General features: G+C 26.8%; 1 protein-coding gene across 1 annotated transcript in view; it reads right to left on the bottom strand.

Moving 5' to 3' along the window:
• The window catches only part of LOC145849738 (sarcoplasmic/endoplasmic reticulum calcium ATPase 2-like), a 36,327-nt gene extending 14,384 nt beyond the window's left edge, over positions 1-21,943 (bottom strand). The window contains exons 1-15 of the mRNA XM_082954780.1: positions 21,761-21,943; positions 21,270-21,287; positions 20,697-20,779; positions 18,343-18,444; positions 17,582-17,720; positions 14,591-14,671; positions 12,636-12,721; positions 11,782-11,937; positions 10,917-11,021; positions 10,489-10,692; positions 7,917-8,102; positions 6,544-6,675; positions 4,266-4,398; positions 1,936-2,141; positions 1,280-1,463 (exon numbers count right to left, since the gene is read on the bottom strand). Of these exons, the coding sequence (XP_082810906.1) occupies positions 1,280-1,463; positions 1,936-2,141; positions 4,266-4,398; positions 6,544-6,675; positions 7,917-8,102; positions 10,489-10,692; positions 10,917-11,021; positions 11,782-11,937; positions 12,636-12,721; positions 14,591-14,671; positions 17,582-17,720; positions 18,343-18,444; positions 20,697-20,779; positions 21,270-21,287; positions 21,761-21,878 (1,933 nt within the window). The 5' untranslated portion in view covers positions 21,879-21,943. The remainder of the gene's footprint in view (positions 1-1,279; positions 1,464-1,935; positions 2,142-4,265; positions 4,399-6,543; positions 6,676-7,916; positions 8,103-10,488; positions 10,693-10,916; positions 11,022-11,781; positions 11,938-12,635; positions 12,722-14,590; positions 14,672-17,581; positions 17,721-18,342; positions 18,445-20,696; positions 20,780-21,269; positions 21,288-21,760) is intronic.
• Positions 21,944-22,224: the final 281 nt, after the last annotated feature.

Below are 22,224 nucleotides of genomic sequence, written 5' to 3'. Positions count from 1 at the left end.
AAACAAACATATTAAATAAAAATAACTAATAACAAACTTGGTTGGAAACTGAGAAGAAAAAAAATCAGACTTTTTCCTTGCGGTTTATAGTAAGCAACCGGCAGAATGTGTAGGAAATTAACCGCAAATTTGCCGTAATTACTACAAAAATACCGCAGGCTATCCTATGTTAGTTTACTACAAAAAGTAGTTCAAACTACCCTGTAGCAATAACTAGCTAATAGGGTCAAATGTTCAGCTATTAGATCGAGTTTATCAACTGTTCAAATTAAACCTGCCCTATATGAAATCCACAACTAAAAATACTACAACTTGTCCAATGCAATGAAAAACCACAAATTACATCACTACATGGGATCAAACGGTCAGTTATTCTATTGCTACAGGATATCTTATATGGGAGTTCCATTAGAAAAATACTACAGAATACAAATTCTACTACAAAACAATTATAATGTCGGGTGGTCATTTATTGTTCTTAGTTAATCTACTATTGTGCTTTAAAGTCTATTGTAATGATTTAATGAGGAAATCTGCTATTGTTTGATGATCTAAGGGATTTTTTTACACTGGCCAAATTTAATCAACTACAACGATCAATAAAACCACACAACAATAAAGAAATGGTCAGTTAGCTAATTGAATTTATCTTTCAAATACTAAATCTAATTCTGCTTATTGTGTTTAAATTTAGGAAATCTATTCACTTTTCATCCTACTAGTATTTAGTTACAAACTTATTTAACATTGTTATTTATTGTTCGATAGTTAATTATTAACTTTGTATTTAATGCCACTCTCGTAATGCAAATAACTTTATTCACATAATCAGAAGCTTTAATACGTAATATAATATAACCACACAACATTCATTTATAATAGTATTGTTTTTATGACTTGTTTAATTTGCTGTTTGGAGACTTAAATTCTTTACAGTGTAAAATAGGTTTTAATTATTTGTTTATTTAAATCTGATACTGTTTTCTTTAAAAATGGAAAAATTTTACACTAACAAAATGTGTTTAAATTGTAAGTCATTGATTTTAATGCACTTACTCTATAATCAAACCCAAACAAAACAATTTCATTAGTTTCTTACAAGTTCATGATATAAATAAAATACAACAAACAACTATTATAATTATCAATTATAAAAAAACATCAACAACAAATCAGTACAGTCCTCATCTTCAACGAAAAGTGTAAGAAATAATTTTTTTATATAAATAATACAACAAATATTATTAAATATAGAAACAAATCTTAATATCAAACGAACCGGTGCAATCCTCATCTTCTCCGAAAACTCCGATCCTCCTGCATATGGCCTCGGCTGTTGCCTTGTTGTCTCCGGTGATGACAATCACCCTGATGCCGGCCTGCCTGCACGCCTCGATGGCCGGCTTCACCTCCGTACGGGGTGGGTCAAGCATTCCCACGCATCCCACGAACGTTATGTCCGACTGTTTTGGGTAAATAGTTTATCAAAATTAACATCACAAATTAAAGTTGATCTGTTTGAGGGAAAATTGGTTTACAATGACAAAACTTAATAACTATAAGACCTTTTCCACAACGAAATTTATTTTAATATAATCAATGCATCCGACGAACGTTATGTCGAACTGTGTTGGTGAAGGGGTTTAATTTTTGATTTAATTGCTTTTTTAGTTATTTTTAATTTAGTGTGAGGTATACTTTTGAGAGTTGAAAACTATCATTTAATTTTTATCTTAATAATTTCTGTGATTAAATTTATTGGAGTTTTAAATTTATTAGATATAAACGTTTTAATTGAAAACTTGTTTAGTCAAAAAAGCATTATATTAATGTAATTTAAATTTATGTAATTTAAGTAAATTAACTTTAAAAAACTTATGACATGATTTCCATTTAGTTAACAGTAAAAAATTATCAGCTATCAACTTAACAAACCTCGTATTTGAAGAAGTTGGCGGAGTCCTTTAGGTCCATTTCGTCCTGGGGCACGGGCGAGTCGACGGTGCCGAGGGCGAGGCACCTCAGAGTGTCCCTGCCGGTGCCGTACACCTTCACCTTGTCCAAGATCAATTTCCTCAGCGCTGTGGTGAGCGGCACCCTGTTGGACCCGATGCGAACGTGGGTCGACCTCTCCAGGATTCCTGGGTGGAGAAAATGTTTTTTAATTAGTTATCGTTCTAGCTTTTTTTTTGTAAAAAATTCGGCATTTTACTTAAAAAAATAGTATTTTTAAGAATTTTTGCGGTTGTACCCACATATTCAAATGATATTTTGAAAAATTGTTGATGAATTTGTGGGTCGACCTCTCCAAGATTCCTGGGTGAATGAAGGTTTTTAATTACAAATAACAACGTTTTCGAAATTAAAATGATTTTTTAAATGTAAAACTTTTTCAATTGGTATTTTGTGTTTTTTGTGTTTTTATACAAGTAATTAACTGCTTGTTTTTTAAACATTGTCTTCGATTTATAGTACTAACATTTTAAAATTATTTTTCTTTTAATTCAGATGTGGGTGGATCTTCACAAGTTTTCTGATAACAAAGAAATTATATTTTTCTGTAAATTATTTGGGAGAATTTGATCAAAAAGCGCACTTTTTAACACGGTTTTACAGTTCTGACATCAACTGTCTGTACTTTAAGAACTTGGAAAACACTTTACAAGTGAATACGAGAAATTATTGTATGTTCTAATTTTAAGAACTATTAATTGTTTACTTCAGATAAACCATTAACTTGAAAAGTTATATTATATGTTGACAGGTCAATTTTCTGACACTTTCAATCCCAGGTAAGACTGCCAACAATGACTTGAAAGAAATTTAATTGTCCATTAACCAATTAAATTAATTGCATCTGTCAGCACGGGATATTAACAATTTAAAAAAATATTAAAACAATTACGTCGATTGAAAGGTGTAAGTGAAAATAAAACCGTTTGATTTTAAAAATTGACTTGTTTTCTTTTACTTACCTTTTTAAATAACAAGCTTGAAATATCGTCTGAATTTTTTATAATTCAATTTAAAGGACACTAAATGTTTAATTTGAATGCCCTTTATGATCTCCAAGAATTTTTGTAACTTTCCCTATATCATAACGATTTATTTCATTTTTTGTTCAACTCATTTCAGCAACAGTTATTATTTTTATACAACACATATTATTTATTTGTTTTATTGACCAGCAGCTGTATTTAAATTTTATAACATTTTAAAAGCACAAATTTGCATATAACTATATTACTTTAAAACATTCTGTTTTTCAATTTCCAGAAAGCATTACGTAAAATCTTATACTGAAATAAAAGGATTGACGATTCTTGGGGGAATATTGATTAAATATTAATGGAAATTCTGAGAAATTGAGAGTTTTCAACAGAACTTTTGCTTTCATTTGTTCGGATTAATCAAATTGCAAAATGCTCGACGAAGGTTGAATACCAACAACACTAAAAGCTACTTTTGATTAATTCAATTAAGCTTTATCAGGTAATTGATTTTGTTTAAATTTTTCTAAAGTTTTTTTTTTTTCACAACAAAAAAATATTCAAACTTATGTTTTCTGAAAAAATGATGGTTTGAAGTTAGTTAAGATAAACATTCTTTTACTTGCAAATTGTAACAAATAACAAAGCAATAAAAATTAAAATTCAGTAGTTTTAAAACTTATAAAATTTTTTCTTCCTAAAGTCAATATTTTTTACCTATATTGTACTGCTATATATAAATGTATATAGCTAGCTAGAGATAGTTTTAAAATAACAATTTTGTTAGAAACATTTGGGACACTTAAACTAGCCGAATATTTAACATAGTCAGTCTCTGCAACTATTCGAGATGTTAAAAATATATATAGGCTCTTGTTGAACCTGCAAATTAAAGTTTATTTGGAAAAATATAACCATGTAGAGTTTCACGTGCATATATAACGACTTTTGGAACAGGAAACTTGTGGGATAATAAAAATGACGTCACTATTGTTTTTAAATATTTTTTTAACACACAACAGCTGAATTAATTGTCAAACTCAACAGATTAAAACTTTTAGAATATTAATTTTTGGTTTTGTTGAACATGTCAAATAAAGCTACTGTTACACAACTTCCGTGAGATCTCCTAAAATATATATATATAAAATAAATTGGATAAATTGTAGGATTTTTAAAAAAAACTTCAGTAACTGTTTCAAAATTCAAAAGTTTTAAAAATATCGACAAATGTTATATTTTGCCATAGCAGAAAATATTTCAACAACTATTTACCTTCAGGGGCACCCTTTACGTACATGGATGGTTCCTCTACACCGGACTGGGGTACGCAGTAAACGCTCATGGATTTCCTGTCTCTGCTGAACTCAAGTGTGAACAACTTCTTCACTTTGCTGGTCATTATTTCCTGTTATATTATTTTTGTTTATGATGTTGTTGAAAAAATAGTCAAAATTACTAATTTTTGTGATATAAAATTTATCAACTTTTATTTAATTTTTCATATTATATATTACTGCAGCATACATTCTGTTTGGATACACTACTGAAAAACTAAAAAATATTTTGAGCAACTTATTGTATGCAAAAAAACTACCAACTTGAAATATTAATCACAACAACACAATTAGGAAATTGTCTAAATCTTAAAAAAGCCTTTGAATCTAAAGGATTCATACTGTAAGAACATTATTAGTGCTCAAACATATGTGTTGATTGTAAATGGGTTTCTATGGGTCTTTGACTGCTTGAGCTGTTAGGAGTCAATAAAATTATATATACAAATTTGAGCTCAGAATGAGCTTTTAAAAATTTGAGGTTCTGAAGTCAATTGAAAATATTAGTTTAGGAAAAGTATTAAGTAAGTAACAATTTTAAAACAAAACAAATATGGGGTTTCAACAATGAAGTCATGAATAAGTAAGTTATGAATAATAATGTATTTAAAGCTAAATCATCAATTTTTTTCTACAAAATACAAGTTCTTCAATAAATTCACACTTTACTTGTAATACCATTGAGTAATGTGGACTGTATTAACTTTTATAAAAGTTTCAAGTATATTTTTATTTTAAAAAACCTTAAAACATAAACTTGTTTAAATAAGGTTATTCAATAAAACTTAAATCTTCTTTTCTAACATTAAACATTTTAGAAATTAATCTTCAAGGTTTATTTTACAGTGGTCTAGAGATGATTTAAATGATGTGTTAAAGAAACGCACAAATTTAATCTTACAAATTTCAAATATAGTGTTTTATAGTACATTACATACACAATTTTGAAATATTTTTGCAGTTGTTTAAGAAATGTTGAAGAAAATGTTAACATGCCTATTGAAAAGGTTAGACCGGATTACAATTAATTAAATAAATCAAATGAACACATTACTTATACCACCACAAATACGTAACTTTTTGGATGTCATCTCAGTAAAATCACAGAATGATATATAACAATATGGTCAGAATATGATATAACAAATGTGTATTTGTCAATTATAGCCGGATAACAATTAATTAAAATGAACACATTATATAACCACAAGAATACGTATTTTATTAGAAGTCGTTTCAGCAAAACATATAACAACTTCATAATTTTATAATATGTATATTATATTATGATATACTTTTGTTAGTAGCCGCACACAAGGAGTGCTTGAGACTTTCGGCTATGACGTCAATGACTGTTACGTAATAATGACTGGTGACGTCATAATAGACACAGCTGTCGCATAGCTTCGGCGGTGAGATAACGTTGAAATACTTTTATTATATTATATTTATTATGTGTTTATTTTCTTATTTGATTTAGAAACTTAATACATTTTGAAAATTTTGATTGTTTGTTAATAAATATTGGCACTTGAAGTATCTTTTGACTGTTTTTATTAACTATTATGAAACTTGTTTTATCTCAAACTTGAACAAAAACTGCCTGGTCATTGTGAATAGTTGTACGAGTACTTTAAAGTTTTCACTTTGAATGATATTGTATTAAACACCAAGTCTAATAACAACTAAATCACAAATCAATTTTTTATAATACCTGATATTTATAGTAGTAATATAAGAATTTTTTAATTAATTTTTATAATATTAAACAACAAACCTTGCAACAAGAATTGGATTTAGAATTTGCTTATTCAAGTTAAGTATTAACACCAAATCATGTTGTTGCAATATACATTTTTTAAATAATATCAAGCTAGACCTTATATTTATTTTTATTTGAATTACTTTTTATAAATTAAATATAACTATATTTAATCAATAAATTTTTAATTAATTGGTTGCTTTTTACTTATTTTAAATTGATTTATAAACAATTTTAATAATAAAAATTTCAAACTAACAAACCTTGCAGCAAGCTAGGCCTTATATTTATTTTTATTTAAATTAGTTTTCATAATGTTAAATCAACAAACCTTGCAGCAAATTGAATCGTTAACTTTTTTATTTCTCAATTTAATTGGTTGCTTTTTACTTATTTTAAATTGATTTATAATCAATTTTAATAATAAAAATTTCAAATCAACTAATAAACGAACCTTGCAGCAAGCTGTGGCGAGGGCGTCCTTGGCCAAGCCGCTCAAGTTTTGCTTCAAAACGTTCATCTTTTCAACCAGGACGCTCAGCGCGGTCTCGGTGGCTTCACCCACCTTTTCGTACACGTTCTTTGCCTGGAAAAATGTTAATATTTATACTGCATTATAAGTTATTTGACTAGAGATTAAAACAATTATATCTTATTATACCTTAATAAATTAAATTCAAACAATTAGTACAGTTCTAATACTATGAGGTGGCTAATAAATTTTATTATAACCTTTTCATACACGTTCTTTGCCTGGAAAAAAAAATTTTAATATTAATTATTAAAAAACCTTTGGTTGATCAACATTGTTAGCTTTTATAAAGGATTTTTAAATCCAGTATTTTTCTTCAATGAATCAATATTTTATCTTTTATTGAAAATTTTTTTATTGAGTATTGAAATCTTTAAAAAATAAGCATTTCATTAGAACTTGCAATAAACCACTGAAATTTAACTCGTATAACTTTGAAACAAACAAACACTTTCAGACCAAATAAAAGAAAAGAGTTTTAATTTCAGTTTGGAACAAATCAATAAATTTGAAGTGGATTACACAACTATTTCAATTTATCTAGGATGCAGTAGCTTGGAATTGATAAGAAAAAAAAATTGTCAACAGAAGTTGTCAGCATCAGTTGGAAAAAACATTTAATTTAACTACTTGAGTTAAGAAATTGTATTATCATTTTTAAACCTATCTTATGAACACAACTTTTGTGTGGTAATTAACAGATATTCATTTTATCAAAACTATTTTTGAGCCACTTTGAAATTAATTAAAAACAAATACCAACATCAAGATATAAGTAAGACAATAAAATTTAAAGATATGTATAAATTTAGTTGATTAAAATATACGTTACAAAAATATTCTCAACATATTTGTTGTGGTAAAATAATATTCTAAAACATTATTCACAACCTTTAAAAGTTATATAAACAAGCTTGAAATAACCTGGTCGCCATATGGTTGTTTTTAATTAATTATTTATTCAACTGTTTGAGAAAACAAACAACAGAACTTAACTAATAATAAGAAGTTTTGTTTAAATTTATTTTTTCAAAAACTCTTTTTCTATTAAAAAGCTGTTAGTATTAACTAACATATAAGTATTTTCCGTAAAAAAAACACCAATAATATTTCAATGACTACAAACCTACTTTACAAGTTTAAAGTACAAAACTTAAAAAGCATAACTTAATTGTAGTTTAAGTATACAATTTTATTTCAACACTATAGAAACTTAGTATAAATAATTGCATACAATAAATAGATACAAGAGAAGCTAGATCTAACAGCGTGTAAATATTATAAGTACAACAAACCTTGTTATAATCAAGCGAAGAGTCGTTGCAAGCGGCGCAGATGGTGGCGAGTTCAACGAGTGTGGGATCCTCACCGCAGTTTACCTTGGTACCGCTGGCATCCTTGATAGCTCCCACGGGATCGTACGTTGATCCGTCGATGGCGTACTCGTTCAACGACCTCTCAGTTACGTTCACTGTGAACATCTGTAAGTGAATTTTTTTATTAATTTCCTTTGTTTTATTATACTACTTATATTTATTTAATATTCGTTCAATGATCTTTCGTTTACGTTCACTGTGAACATTTGAAAATGTTTTTTTTTTAATTTCCTTTGTTTTATTATACTATTTCTATTTATTTAATTTTCGTTCAATGATCTCTCAGTCACATTCACTGTGAACATCTGTTTAGAATATTTTATATTTATTAAGTATATTAATATTTATTTACACATATACATGGGGTTGTTTATTATATTACTTATATTTATTTAATATTATTTCAATGATCTCTCAGTCACGTTGACTGCGATCATCTATTTTATTTTTATATCTATTAATTATATTACTATTCACTTAATACATATATATGGGGTTGTTTAATATATTACTTATATTTATTTATTACTCGTTCAATGATCTTTCGTTTACGTTCACTGTGAACATCTGTGAATGAAAAAAAATTTGTCATGAACCGTTTTTAATTTTATTTTTATAACGTTTTTTATAGTTTTTCCTATCATTTTTCACAAAAAAAAATGAAGCATTTAATTCCATTAATATTTAATATTGATATTTGTATTTTGTGAGAATTTAATTTAGTGATTTTATTTCTAAATTTTTTGTACACTGCTGATATATGTGAAGGTTTTTGTTGAATAAATAGTCCACTTAAGTTTATTCAAAAATTACTTAAACATTATTTTATTCATTGTTTTTATTCTATAATTCTTAAAATAATCAAGTCGTGTTAAAATTAAACCAATAATTAACCTATTGAATAATTTATTGAGAATGTTTAATATTTGTTTTCTTACGTAATTGTTTTCGACAAATAATTGAAAGAATTTTGTTAGATTTTAAAGAAAAATATTGTTGCAAGCTAAAATTGTTTTCAATATAGAATTTAATTTTAAACTTTATTTTTAGACTTCGAGCTATTTTTACCAAGTGAAAAATATTTTATTTGTTATTCAAAAATAACAATCACATGTTTAGGTGGGTGGCAAAATTTAAAGTCTAACGTTGGTTTGTCAGCAAAGTATTTTAATAAAAATAAATAACAATTATCACAACTTTTTGTTTTCATTTTGTTAAAAAGTTAAATCTAGCTTTCATTATTTTTTTTATATCACAAAATTGTCAAAAAAATTTTCAACCAACGTTCAGACTCTGCTTTAAAATGTTCATAATTTAAAATTAAAATTAATAAAACATTTTGTTGATTTTTATTTAATAAATGTTCCTTTAAACAATCTTCATAAACATTATTTTTTTAACAAGCTGACTTGTTACAGAAAAGTTTCAAAGTTTAACGGGCTAGTCAGGAAAAAACTGCCATAAATAATAAATCATTAAACTTTCGAAACAAACGTTCTCTTGTATAATCAGGTTGCTGACAAAAAGTATAAAACAATTTCAACTGTTTGACTACCTTTTGTTGTAAGAGACTAAGTTTTATATCAAAAAAATTATAAGCTCCAGCATAAATATTGGCTATCAAGTATGAAACTATTGTATTATACCTTTTGTAACATATTTACTTACAGTTTTAATCCATTCAAATTTTTCTACCATGAAGTTTCATCTAAACTTAAGCTATTGAAGTTCTTATACTACAAAAAGTTAAGTAACACATCATATTAAGTTACAGATCTATTTACCTTTAAAGATCTATTTTTAATTATAAAATAATTTATACTTTAGCTTTTAAGTGAGAAGTCGGGTTTTATTAAATTATACTATATCAGAAAAAACTATAAAACTTTTTCAAAATTCTTATCAACCATTTATGTATTAAAAAGTAAAACAACATTTTAGTTTAACTTAACTAAATCTTATCATAACTATAAATATTTTACAAACCTAGTTACCGAACATGTATTTTTTTATCATACCTCAAAAAACTTCTATTTTGCTTGACCAAACAGAAAAACTTAACTAATCCCAACAAAATAAAACACATGTTCATAAGAATTATGTGCATGAATTACTTAGTTCATTGATTCTAACAAGATACCATGTATAACTTATAGACAACTAATTACTTGTTCGAGTGTAAAATATACCAACAATTTATATAAGACCCTATAAAAAACAAAAGAAATTCTCACCTTGCTTATTTTTCATACTTTAAAAAGTTATTTTTTGCTTGACCAAACTTAACTTATGCAAACAAAATATAAACCATATTTTTAAGACTTATACACATAAATATTCACTCATTTTATGAAAAAACCGTACACTGCTAACAGACTTTTAATGTCAACTTTACCTGTTACTAATGTAAAGCATCCAAAAATCTATTATTTTCTAAATTCTATAAAAAAAACAGCTTACACAGAAATTTTGAATAATAAAAATTTCTCACCTTGCTAACGGACATCTGGTTGGTGGTCAAGGTGCCGGTCTTGTCGGAGCAGATGACCGAAGTGCACCCCAAAGTTTGCACTGAGGGCAGCGACCTGACGATGGAGTTCTTCTTGGCCATTCTCCTTGTTCCGAGCGCCAGGCACGTTGTGATGACGGCCGGCAATCCTTCGGGGATGGCTGCTACTGCCAAGGCTACTGCAATCTGTGAAGAAAATTTATTTTTAGAATACTTATTTCAATAATCTCTATACATTTATCAATATACATAAAAAAAAATTATATAAGGTTACCTAAACTCTACCTGAAATTATATTAGAAAAAATTAACATTTTGACTCACGGAACAACCTTTTTTTTTTTATTATAGCTGAAGTTTTTTCAATTATAAGTATATAACAAGCTTTATTACAATAAAATTAAAACAAACTTTGAAGTAGTAGATGGCACCCTTGAACCAGGAACCGCCGTGAACTGGATCGTTGAAATGACCGATGTTGATCGCCCACACAGCTACACAGATGATTGAGATGATCTATGGATTTTTTTTTTTCAAATAGTAATTAAAATAAAGGTACACAGATGATATAGATAATCTTATAAAAATATTAAATACTTTAATTAATAGTAATTATAAAAATATTAAATATCAACATTAATATTAGTTACACAGAAATTGAGATAATCTGGAAAAATATACACAATATCAAAATAATATACAGATACTCAAACGTTTGAGATGATCTGAAATTAGCTGTACAAAATTAAGTACAATGTACAGCTATGTGGACAGCTGAAGGGACACATAGAAGTTTAATAAAAATGAACAGAAGTTGTATGGAAATATACTAACTAAAAATAATATTACAGTAAAATACTCAAATGAGCATTGAAGGTTAATAAATTTCTCTGAAGTTATTTAAGATCAGACGGCTTTAAATAAAACCACAGTTATGCTTGAAACTTGTTAAAAATAAATATCAAACATGTACTAATTAAAACAAAGGAGTGCTGAAAAATAAGTCGTTGTCAATTTGCTTTCAAGTTTCAAATGCTGTAATCTGTGCTAATAACTGCTATCAAACAATAAAAAAATAACCTTGAAAAATTTTGGAAATTAAATTGAATGTTACAAAACAATGAAAGTTGCTGTTGGTAAAATAATTAATGACTTACTTAACTAACTTTTCTTAAGTGTTTTTTTACTAATATTTAAAACTGAAACTTGATATCAATTATCTTATTTGATATCTTAAAGAGATTATATTGTTATTGCAACTTTTATAACAAAAAACCTTGGAAAGCTGTTCGCTGAATTCGTCGAGTTTGACCTGGAGAGGCATCTTTTCAGCTTCGGTGTCGGCCATCTGATCTCTGATCTTACCGATTTCAGTTGAGCTACCGGTCGACACGACAACACCTACGGCTTTACCGAGGGCAATGTTGGTACCCTGGAAATATTGTATAATTAATAATTTAATTATTTTCTATTTTACTAAAACTTAATTTTAAGAAGGATAATTTTACTCCCAATCAACATATTGTATTTTAAAAGTGGTAGCTTTAAAAATTTTCATGCCAAATTTAGTTTTGAACTTTGTATTGACGCATTCAGAAATCATACTGACAGTTTTTTTATACGCATTAAATTGAATGATTATTTTCCTATGAGATTATTTAGATCCAATTCTTTTTGTGACCGATTTATAAACAGCTCTATTTTTCAAGGTACTTTCATGCTATTTTACCAAAGTTTGTTTTGCTTACTATTTATATACATACCAACTTCTGAAGTTTTAAATCCATAAAAAAATCAATTTTAAAATGAAAATATATTTTCAGTATTTTTTAAGCTATGGTATACACCAGTGTGGCATGAAAAGTATTTTGAACCTATTTTAAAAACAGTCGTTATACCACTATTTTCAGTCGATTTATAAAAACTGTTCAGTAAAAGTTGTATAATCTAAATGTATTTTAAAATTAAAACATCTTTCCAGTTTTGTATTTCGAGTATTTCTTTTACTTAAAAATAACAAACTACCAGATGATAGGAATTATTTTACTCAAATAGTATTCAGTTAAATTTCACGTTAAAAATTATATTTTATACTCAATCATGATTAGTCCAATAGGAAATAAAACTAACAGAGAAAAGCATGTTTTTCTTGTCCTGGTTGACCGCATCCCTGTCTTTGACCGCATCGGTGTGCTTGATCACACTGACAGACTCACCTGTTTGATTGTGACGTCATTATAACAACACAATATAAAAAATTACAAACAAAATTAACCATTTCATGAGTTTTTGATCTTAACACAATATACTTGTATTAAAAAATAAACTACAAGTTTAATCAAAACTTTTTGTATAAAGATATTTTCAAGTGTGAGGAATGATTGCGTTGTAAACCTTAAGAGAACACTTAAATGACCACACAACTAGAAGTTTCAATATACATACAAAGCAACTGGCTTCTAGAAAGTTTCTATAGAGTTCTTACTAGTTAGAGGGTTATACAATAACGTTAGAGTGATAAGTAAGGAAATTAAAAGTAATCAAAATTGATTTGTGTGTTGCAATAAAACTCATGTATCAATTTTAGAAATAAATAACATCTTTAAGCCCACACAGCTAGAAATTTCCATCTACAAGAAACAACTGGCTACTAGAAAGTTTCTAAAAACTGACTACAGTTAAAAGTGGAATTTATACATTAACGTTAGAGTGACAAGTAAGGAAATTAAAAGTAATTAAAACTGATTTGTGTACTGCATCTAAACAGCTGCCGTCTGGTGTTTCAGTTACTAACTGCAATCGTTGACTTAAGATTTAAAGTTTAGAAAGAATGAAACTTGAAAGCTAGTAATTAAAATTGATACTTTCAATTCTAATCAATACTTTCAGTTTTAGTTAAACCCAAAAAACTTTTTATATTTAAAAATTTTCAAAAGTTTAATCTGTTGAAGTAGTAATAATAACTACATATTTTGTTCAATAGCTTTTAAGCAAATTGATTGTTTTGTTACAACAACTGTGTGATTTTCTCTTAAAAAAAATAGTAGAATGCTTAAACACTGAGCAGACCTCATTTATTGATTAGCTAACTGAATTATCGGACGAAAAAATTAAGCGGGGAGAAAAGCTGGCTTTAAAGAGAATACCCAAAATAAACATTTGCATTCATCTTCAAATGAAAACATATGGTCTGTCATGGGAAGTGAAACAATGTAAAAAAAATTGTATATTATTTGTTTAATTGTCTTACAAATGTTTGCTTCAAGACTTGTATCTTAAATTTATTTATTATCAACTAAAAAAAATACTAATTTCAAGATATTTTTACTTAAAATAATTGGTTATAATTTTTCAACTAAATCAAATTGTTCATTTTTACAAATATTTTTGATAAGCAATAAATTTATGCACCAACAAATAGTTTCCACAAAATATTCTTATGGCCTTAATTAGCCTTTCGAGCGAACGAAACTCGACTGCTGCACGAAAAAGCCGAATTTCCATATAAACTATCACACGCTAATGAGACTGCTAAATGCCAAATAAAGTGCACAGAATTGTATTTAATTTTTATTCGTATTGATTCGCCGGGTTAATTAGGTTGATTGTCTATTAACCTTTCGTTTCCAATCGCTTTCTAATTTGGTGCTCATTCACAATTGTGGGGAAATAAATATTTAATTAAGAACTTATTGAGCAATATGATTGTTGCTGTTTTGTGTTGTATATCGTAACAGTTTTAGCGAAAGCATCTGCTTCAGTTAATTTGCAAAACAATTCTCTTTTTGATTTTTATTAATCTTTTCATCTTTAAGGGAAAGCGAAGTATTGCCTTTCGCCCTAATGCACTAATCTATAATGATGGAAAAAAGGAGATTTTTTCATGGGAAAGAACAACAAGCGTTCAAATGGAAATTTGATTTTTTAACAACTTAGTTGGTTTGAAACAAAATGTTGTAATCGTACGCAAAATAGACTTTTTTTCTAAATATTAAGATCATTTTTTCGACAAAATGTACAATATTTAATCTTTGCATTAACAATTACAATTTTAACTGATAGAATATTTTTTATTAAAAACTTACCAGTCAAGATTGCCTGGTCAACACGAAGGGTCGTGGAGAAAATTTCAATCAATCTGATATCAGCTGGTACTTTGTCTCCGACTGTGTTTAATAAATAATTAATTAGTAATATCATAACAATTCAGTACTTTATCATAAACATCTGATTTAAGACTTTGTTTAACATTTCTTACAAACCATGTAAATTAATTGTTAATATGTATTAATCAATGCATTTATTTAACACTCCTACTGTATTAATGAATATATATAATTAGTTAAAAACTAAATGTTTTCCTTGATACTTAAAGGTTTATTTACTGTGGCTAAGTATGGTAACTTAATAACTTGCTTTAGCAGTACTGTATACAATTTTTAATAGCTAAATTGTTTACGGATACAATAAATCAGTATTAGTTTATAATAATATCACTTACAATATAATTATAACCTACTCAAAACTTGACCACAACATTTATTTCTATAAATTTGATTTATATCTACATAAAAATACTGTTCATTTTTTATATAACATGCTTAAGGCAACGTGTAAATTATTAATCTCAATAAATAATACAACAGCTACAGAAAAATAATAACTTTACAAAAAAAAAATTGTGGTAATAATTTTGTTTAACATTATAACAAATATTAATTTATCCACAACAGCAAAACACTAATCATACAAAAACTTTCAAGGAAATGAATGGCCTATGCAACTTGCAAACCGCACAAAAACCAAGCTTTTCCTGTAATATTTATAAAAAACGCATTGATCAAAGTTTTCTTCTTGCTACGTTGCAAGCTCAAACAAAAAATTAAACTTTCAAAACCAGCTCTCTACCGAAACGCAAAACAAACACCGATGTTTGCTTGAGAGCTTTGGCAAATATCAAAGCGGATTGTTTTTGGCATTTCGGAGCGAAATCAACAATAAAAAGTTTCGTGTTTTTCCGTTGGTGTAAATGAATTTATCGTAATTTTTTTTTGTCGAAAAAAAGTTTAAATGTTTAAAATATTAAGATTTCAACTATATATGATTATGTAAGATTTCAACATAACATAAAATTACATAAACAATGTTTTATAATTATCTTTTAATAAACATAAAATTTTCTTACATACATGTTATATTTTTTCATCAAAAAATTTATATTTTAACTGTAAATGGTTTTAAGTCAGCTACGCTTTTCCTGGATGTGGTGGTTTTTTTAATAAACAAAAAGTTTTATATACGTACATGAAATAATTGATTTTACGGATTCGTTACGTTACACTTTGATTTATTTTCAGTGTCTGCAGAGTCTATATTAATTTTAAACTTTTTTGAGTTTGTAAAAGCTTGCTCAAAAACAAAATCATATAACGAACTTAAATTTTAAATGGATTTTATGAATACTAGTATTTAAATTGAAAAGTTTAACAACTCTGTTACATAACTTCGTAATACAAAATATACAAATCAAATATTAATTAAAATTACATAACACTAAATAAATATATAAAGCTAACTCCCTAAAAGCAGCTAATTAACACTTTTTACCCACAAATTTATGTCTTTAATGCTGTTTAACTACAAAACAGCACTTAACTCATATATTTTCATAATGCATCACGTACTGGCAGACTAAGAATTTATTTTTTTAAACTCAATTTTACTGGTTTTTTTATATCAGTTTTACAGTGAGTTTAAAATGTAGCAAAAAAGAAGCGCCAACATAAATCTTAAAAATTTTTAAGCTTCCGGCCTTTCTTGCCATAGTGCTACATGATTTGTTAATTTTAACTAATTTTAAACAATTTATAATTTAAACATAGCTATTCATTCTTAAGCCAATCAAGTTTTGAAGCACTTTATGGTTAATATATAGTTTGTTTTTTTGTCTTGGACAATATTTTTTTAATGAAACAGATAACGGTAGTTTAAAATTTAGTTGCCAATAAAGTTAATAATTTAACTTTAATCACGTACACGTTGAATATTATCAGCAAGTCTGCGTTCACATTATATCTAGTAGACGAGGAAGCGGAGATAAGAGTCAAGTTGTCGACAAAATGGATGGTTAATGACAGTAAACAGATGTCATATGTGTGTACAATAGTATAATACTGTGCTGTATTTGAGGCTACCTTATGCGATTATTTTTTAGCTTGTAAATTTAAAGTGTCTTTGTATTGTTGATTTTTAAAAAGATGAAACTTTGTTTTGCACGAGGTAAATATTTTTTTTTAATAACCACCAAGCTATACTTTGTGCGATAAATTGTTAACTTGTGAATTTATTGTGTCTTTCGTATTGTTGATATTTAAAAAATGAACTGATTTTTTTAGGTGAACAACTTATTTTGTGCTATAACCATCAAGTTGTATTGACTACTTTATGTATTGTAAAAAAATGCTATTTAGTTAGTACTGTTGTTGCTACGAGTAATCTTTTTAATGGAATTATGATATTGGAAAACAACTTTGATATTGCTATTATAACTTAGCTTGTCAAATATGCATTTCAATGACAACTTTAATTACTTATCAACAATGAGAACATTATTACCACATGCAATTTGTTTAAATGCATTTTAAATCAATAATATTAAAACTCTGTCAATACAAAACATTATTGATGAGCTAAGAAAAGCTTTCTACCCATAATATGAACAAAGTCACCATAACAGGGTTGCCACTTGTTTTTTCAAAATATTTTCCAGGTTTTTCCAGGTTATTTTTGCCAAAATTGTCAAATTCCGGGTTTTTCAAGGTTTTTCCAGGTAAAGTGGCAACCCTGCCATAAACAATATATCCCATACAAGTTTGATCATAAATAAATAAAAAATTTAATTATCATTTTTACATATACAGGAACAGCTGCAAAGTTAGCAAAACAACTTTAATTTTTATAATAACTAATTTTTAACTTTTTACGTGCAATATGCACAATATCGTCATAACAATATCAAAACAATATCAAGTACAAATTTTTACATAAATTGACTAAATATTTTATTTTTCACCAACCTGCGATGTGCACGATGTCGCCGGGGACGATTTCCTTGGCCAGCACTTTCTGAATGGACGACTTGTTCTGCCTGACCACCTTGCCCATCTCGGGCTCGTACTCCTTCAGCGCTTCAATGGCGCTTTCCGCGTTCCTTTCCTTTAAATAATAATATGAATTCTTAATTTGGGTACTTAAACTTTATTAGTTTATTAGTACTCCTGGTGTTTATTCAAGTGTTTCAGCGTTCCTTTCCTGGTGTTTGTTTTAAGTTCAAATAAATAAATTTTTAATAGGTAAAAAATAAAAAGTTAATTTTTGATTAGGTAAAATTGAGTTCATAGTTTAAAATAATAAATAGATACAAAATATTTATTAGTAAAAAAGAAACAGCATTTTCAATTTACAGCATTCCTTTCCTGGTATTTACAATTATTCTTTTATTGAAGCAATTAACTAAAATGCTGAAACTCGTTTGAAGAAGTTTTACTAAATATCATACTGTTATTTATTACTAGAATTATTAAAAGAGATCAAAAATAGCAAATTATACTGCTTTAATTATATTTTTTAAATTTTAGAGTAATAAAAAATAGGAAGTACATTTTTGATTGGGTAAATAAATTGTTTTAAAACATTTAAATGGTAAAAAAAGTAATATCATTTTTATTTAGACTCTGACAGCAATTTACAACAAATTCACAGTCCAAGTGTATTAGAAGGCATATTATTGGTTAATAAACTTGAGACTTTATTTGAGAATATAAAACAAATTAAATACCTGCCAGATACCAACAACACCGTTGGCAATGAGAATCAACAAAATAACGAGGGGTTCAACGTAAGCGGTGATCGAGTCTTCTTCTTCAAAGTACGCCAGCACCTGTGTGTGGCAAAAATTAATTAGTATTTATAGACACTGTATTAAATCATACAAATACGGAAGTCTTAATAGCTTAGCATGAACTTTAGGGCTAATCTTAATTGACATTCAAACTAAAACTTCAGTTCAAACTTTTAAAGCAATCAAGTGTTAAACTGTTCTAATGCTTAGGAAAAGTAAAGGAAATAAACTTTCTAAAGTCATCTAGTCTTGTGACCTCAATATTACAGTTTTAATTGAAATTTAATGATAATAGTTACAAAGAGAAAATAAATTTATTTAATATAAGTTCATCAAAAACACTGAGTTAGAGTAGTTAGAAACAGAAAACAAGTTTATTTTACATTATCAAAAACACTGAGTGTGCTTAAAACTTTTTCTTGCTTTATAGTATATTCATTTGATCTTTAATAAATAATTTGTGTAACAATTGGGTAATACTATCCGAATTACTTTTTGTAATCACAAAAACAACTCAATAGCCTTTTTTTGTTTTTTTTAACTTTTATCAATATTTTTTTCATAACTATTGCTGATAAAAAACACTGCAACATGTTATGTATTTACAAAATCTTCACATGCCCATGACGCTCAAGGATATGAATCATACAACACAATTTTGTATGCAAATATCAATGCGTCAATGTATTCCTAATATATACTGAATTTTTAATTTGAGTCGGTTTTAAAACGAATTCTTAGCATCATTTGCATAGAAAACAGGCATAATAAAAATAACTGCTGGATATTTTCCCTGAAAAACTTAAAGGAGTAATTGGAAACTAGCAAATATAGCTATAACAATTCTAGTAAATTAGTTTTTTGAATTGGAAATCAGAGCTTTTTTAGTTCGAACTAAAACTTAAGGACAAAAATTATGTTGCTGAAAGCATTTAAATGTGGGCAGCATTAGAAATAATCTGAAACAATCAAATACAGTTATAATAATTATAGTAAACTTTTTTTTAATTGGAAACCATGGCTTTTTTTATTGAATAAGGAAAAAATAAACATTTTTAAAGCCTTAGGCTTGACCCGTGGGCAACATTTGAAATAATCAGAATATAATCAAATATAGTTATAATATGCTGGCTTCCTCTGCGCAGCTTAATGCTTGCAGGTTAACATGATGCGAGCTTAGTGCAGCGGTGTGTCACGGTTATTTATATACATTTGCAACTTTGTAACGCATTTGCAGGGATTAAAATGAACAAACACCGTCAGTATTCTCAGAAATCAAGTGTTTTCAATTAGTTGTAGTTTTTATCAATTTGTATGTTACTCATAAATATTGAAACTTTCACTAACTGTTGGCCAGTTTTAACTAGATTTAATTTAACAAACCTTATCAGAATTCTCAGAAATCAAGTGTTTTCAATTAGTTGTAATTTTTCAATCGATTTATATAATACTCATAAATGTTGAAACTTTCACAAACTGTTAGCCAGTTTTAACCAGATTTAATTGAACAAACACCTTATCAGAATTCTCAGAAATCAAGTGTTTCTAATTAGTTGTAATTTTCTTATCAATTTATATATAACTCATAGTTTTGAAACTTTCACAAACTCTTGGCCAGTTTTAACTAGATTTAATTGAACAAATACCATCAGTCTTCTCAGAAATCAAGTGTTTCTAATTAGTTGTGACTTTTTACTAACTATTTTTAGATTAATGTAATTTGGACAAAGTGTTATTTTTAACTGTCTTAAATTGATCAATCACTTAAAATTAACTAATTTCAAAAGTTCAAAAGTTTTAACTTAATTCTATATTACAAATTCTTAGAAATTTAAAGCTTTCATTTAGTTTTAAATTTTAATCAATATTTTTTATAATTTTCATAACTTGTTATAACTGTTTGAAATTGAACCAAATCCAGTATTGAATATAATCTAAGTCTTCTATAATAAATAAAACTTCTATAAAGTTTTTTGTATATTTTAGCTAGCTTAAAAATTGAAGCAATGCCTTATAACTTGCTTTTATTTGCTAGTGTTTAAACTAAATTTAAAATAGTTGTGTTGTACAGTTTCACTATAAACATGCTTACAAGTTATAATGTGATGGACTTATGACTGAATACAGATCAAAACCTTATATTTATAAAAAAAGACCATAACTAAAACATTTCTTAAACCTAGAGAGAAAAACTACTTTTACATACTAAAAATATTATTCAAGCCTAATATATCTTTTAAACTTTGAAACTTACAGTAAATAAGCCTTTTAAAAGTTATACAAGAACTAACAAATGAAATCATGGCTGCCAACAGAAGAATTCTGACGAGCAGATCTTCCAATTGTTCCTGGATCATTTCCCATAGCGATTTTCCTGTTTACAAACTCAATCAAACACTCGACTAGTTTAAATTATCAGCTCAATGTGATTGCATGCAAGTTCAATTGGTTTTGCTGATCAATACGAGCTTTTGTTTGTGTTTTGTTAATGCAAATGTCAATGTGACAATTGTGAAGAGTAATTACATTTTATTTTATATTGAAATCAAAATTCAATAAAAAAAAAAGATTTAAATGTTGCTAAAAAAAATTCTAAGTTAAAAATTTGTTTAAATTGTTTTTTACATTGACTGGTAAATTTTAAAAAACTAAAATTATCTTTTCAATATATAAAAACTAAATAGTTCTTTGCATAATATTATTTTTTTTAAAGAAGTTAGTTAAGTTTATCAAAATTTGTTCAAATTATTTTTCAACACTGATTGTTAAATTTTAAAAAATAAAATTGTCTTTTCAATATATAAAAACTAAATAGCTCATAAAATTAATTATTTTTGCAATGCAAACAAATTAACAATACTAACCCTCTTCAGCTGGAAGTTCTGTTAAAAAAATATATTTATCGTTATTTATTATAATCTTTTTTATAAAGTTGTAACCAATGAATGAAATACAAGTTTCTTAAATTTATTAATAAATTTTAGTACACTTCAACAATTATAGTATCCATATATTTTTAACTTAAACTTCAACAATATTTACAATACATAACTAGCTTTTTATACATCAATTAATATCTAATATTAATATATACAAATATCAAAAAAAAATTCTTAATTACTTATTTGCAGAAATTATATTCAAAAATAAATAAAAAACATAAGATGCTACTTTATATCTTTAAATTTACAACATCAAAAACTCTTGATAGCTAGTTGGATAATATTTAAAGCAATTACATTAGATTATTTATTAGAAGCAATAAAAATAAAATAAAACCATTGGGTCCTTTTCAAAGTACTTATCAATTATTTTCTTATTTAATAACAACACTTAAAAATAAATCAAATCAAACCATTGGGTCCGTATTTCTCAAGGTTTTCCTTGACGGCTCTGAGGCTCAACCCCGTTTCCTTGGAAACCTGGAAGCCTTCCAAAACTTCCTCCTTAGATTTAAAGAAGGCGTCTTCCATACTTAACAAGATTCAGTAAATATATGTGTATGAAAATATTTACTAAAATCTATCGTAAACTTAAACAAACTGTAGAAATAAAATTGTTAAACTTTTTGTGCAAGGTGTATAAAAATAAATTTTCAAACATTTGGAGAAAAAAACTTAATGTGCAAATATTTTTTGTAACATTTATCAAAAAAATTAGAAAAATTATTGATACATAACTGTAATATTTATGCACTTAGATAAATAATCTAGGTACAAAACTTTTAAAATTTTTACCGACTATTTTTAAATGTGAGTTTCACCAAATTAATTTGTAAACTTCATTCAAGTAATACATTAATTTTATTATATGATTTTT

The sequence above is a fragment of the Thalia democratica genome, chromosome 2 (assembly GCF_965202585.1).
Source record: "Thalia democratica chromosome 2, ktThaDemo2.hap1.1, whole genome shotgun sequence".
In the NCBI taxonomy this organism is placed as follows: domain Eukaryota; kingdom Metazoa; phylum Chordata; class Thaliacea; order Salpida; family Salpidae; genus Thalia; species Thalia democratica.
This window is presented reverse-complemented; position numbering and strand designations above follow the sequence as displayed.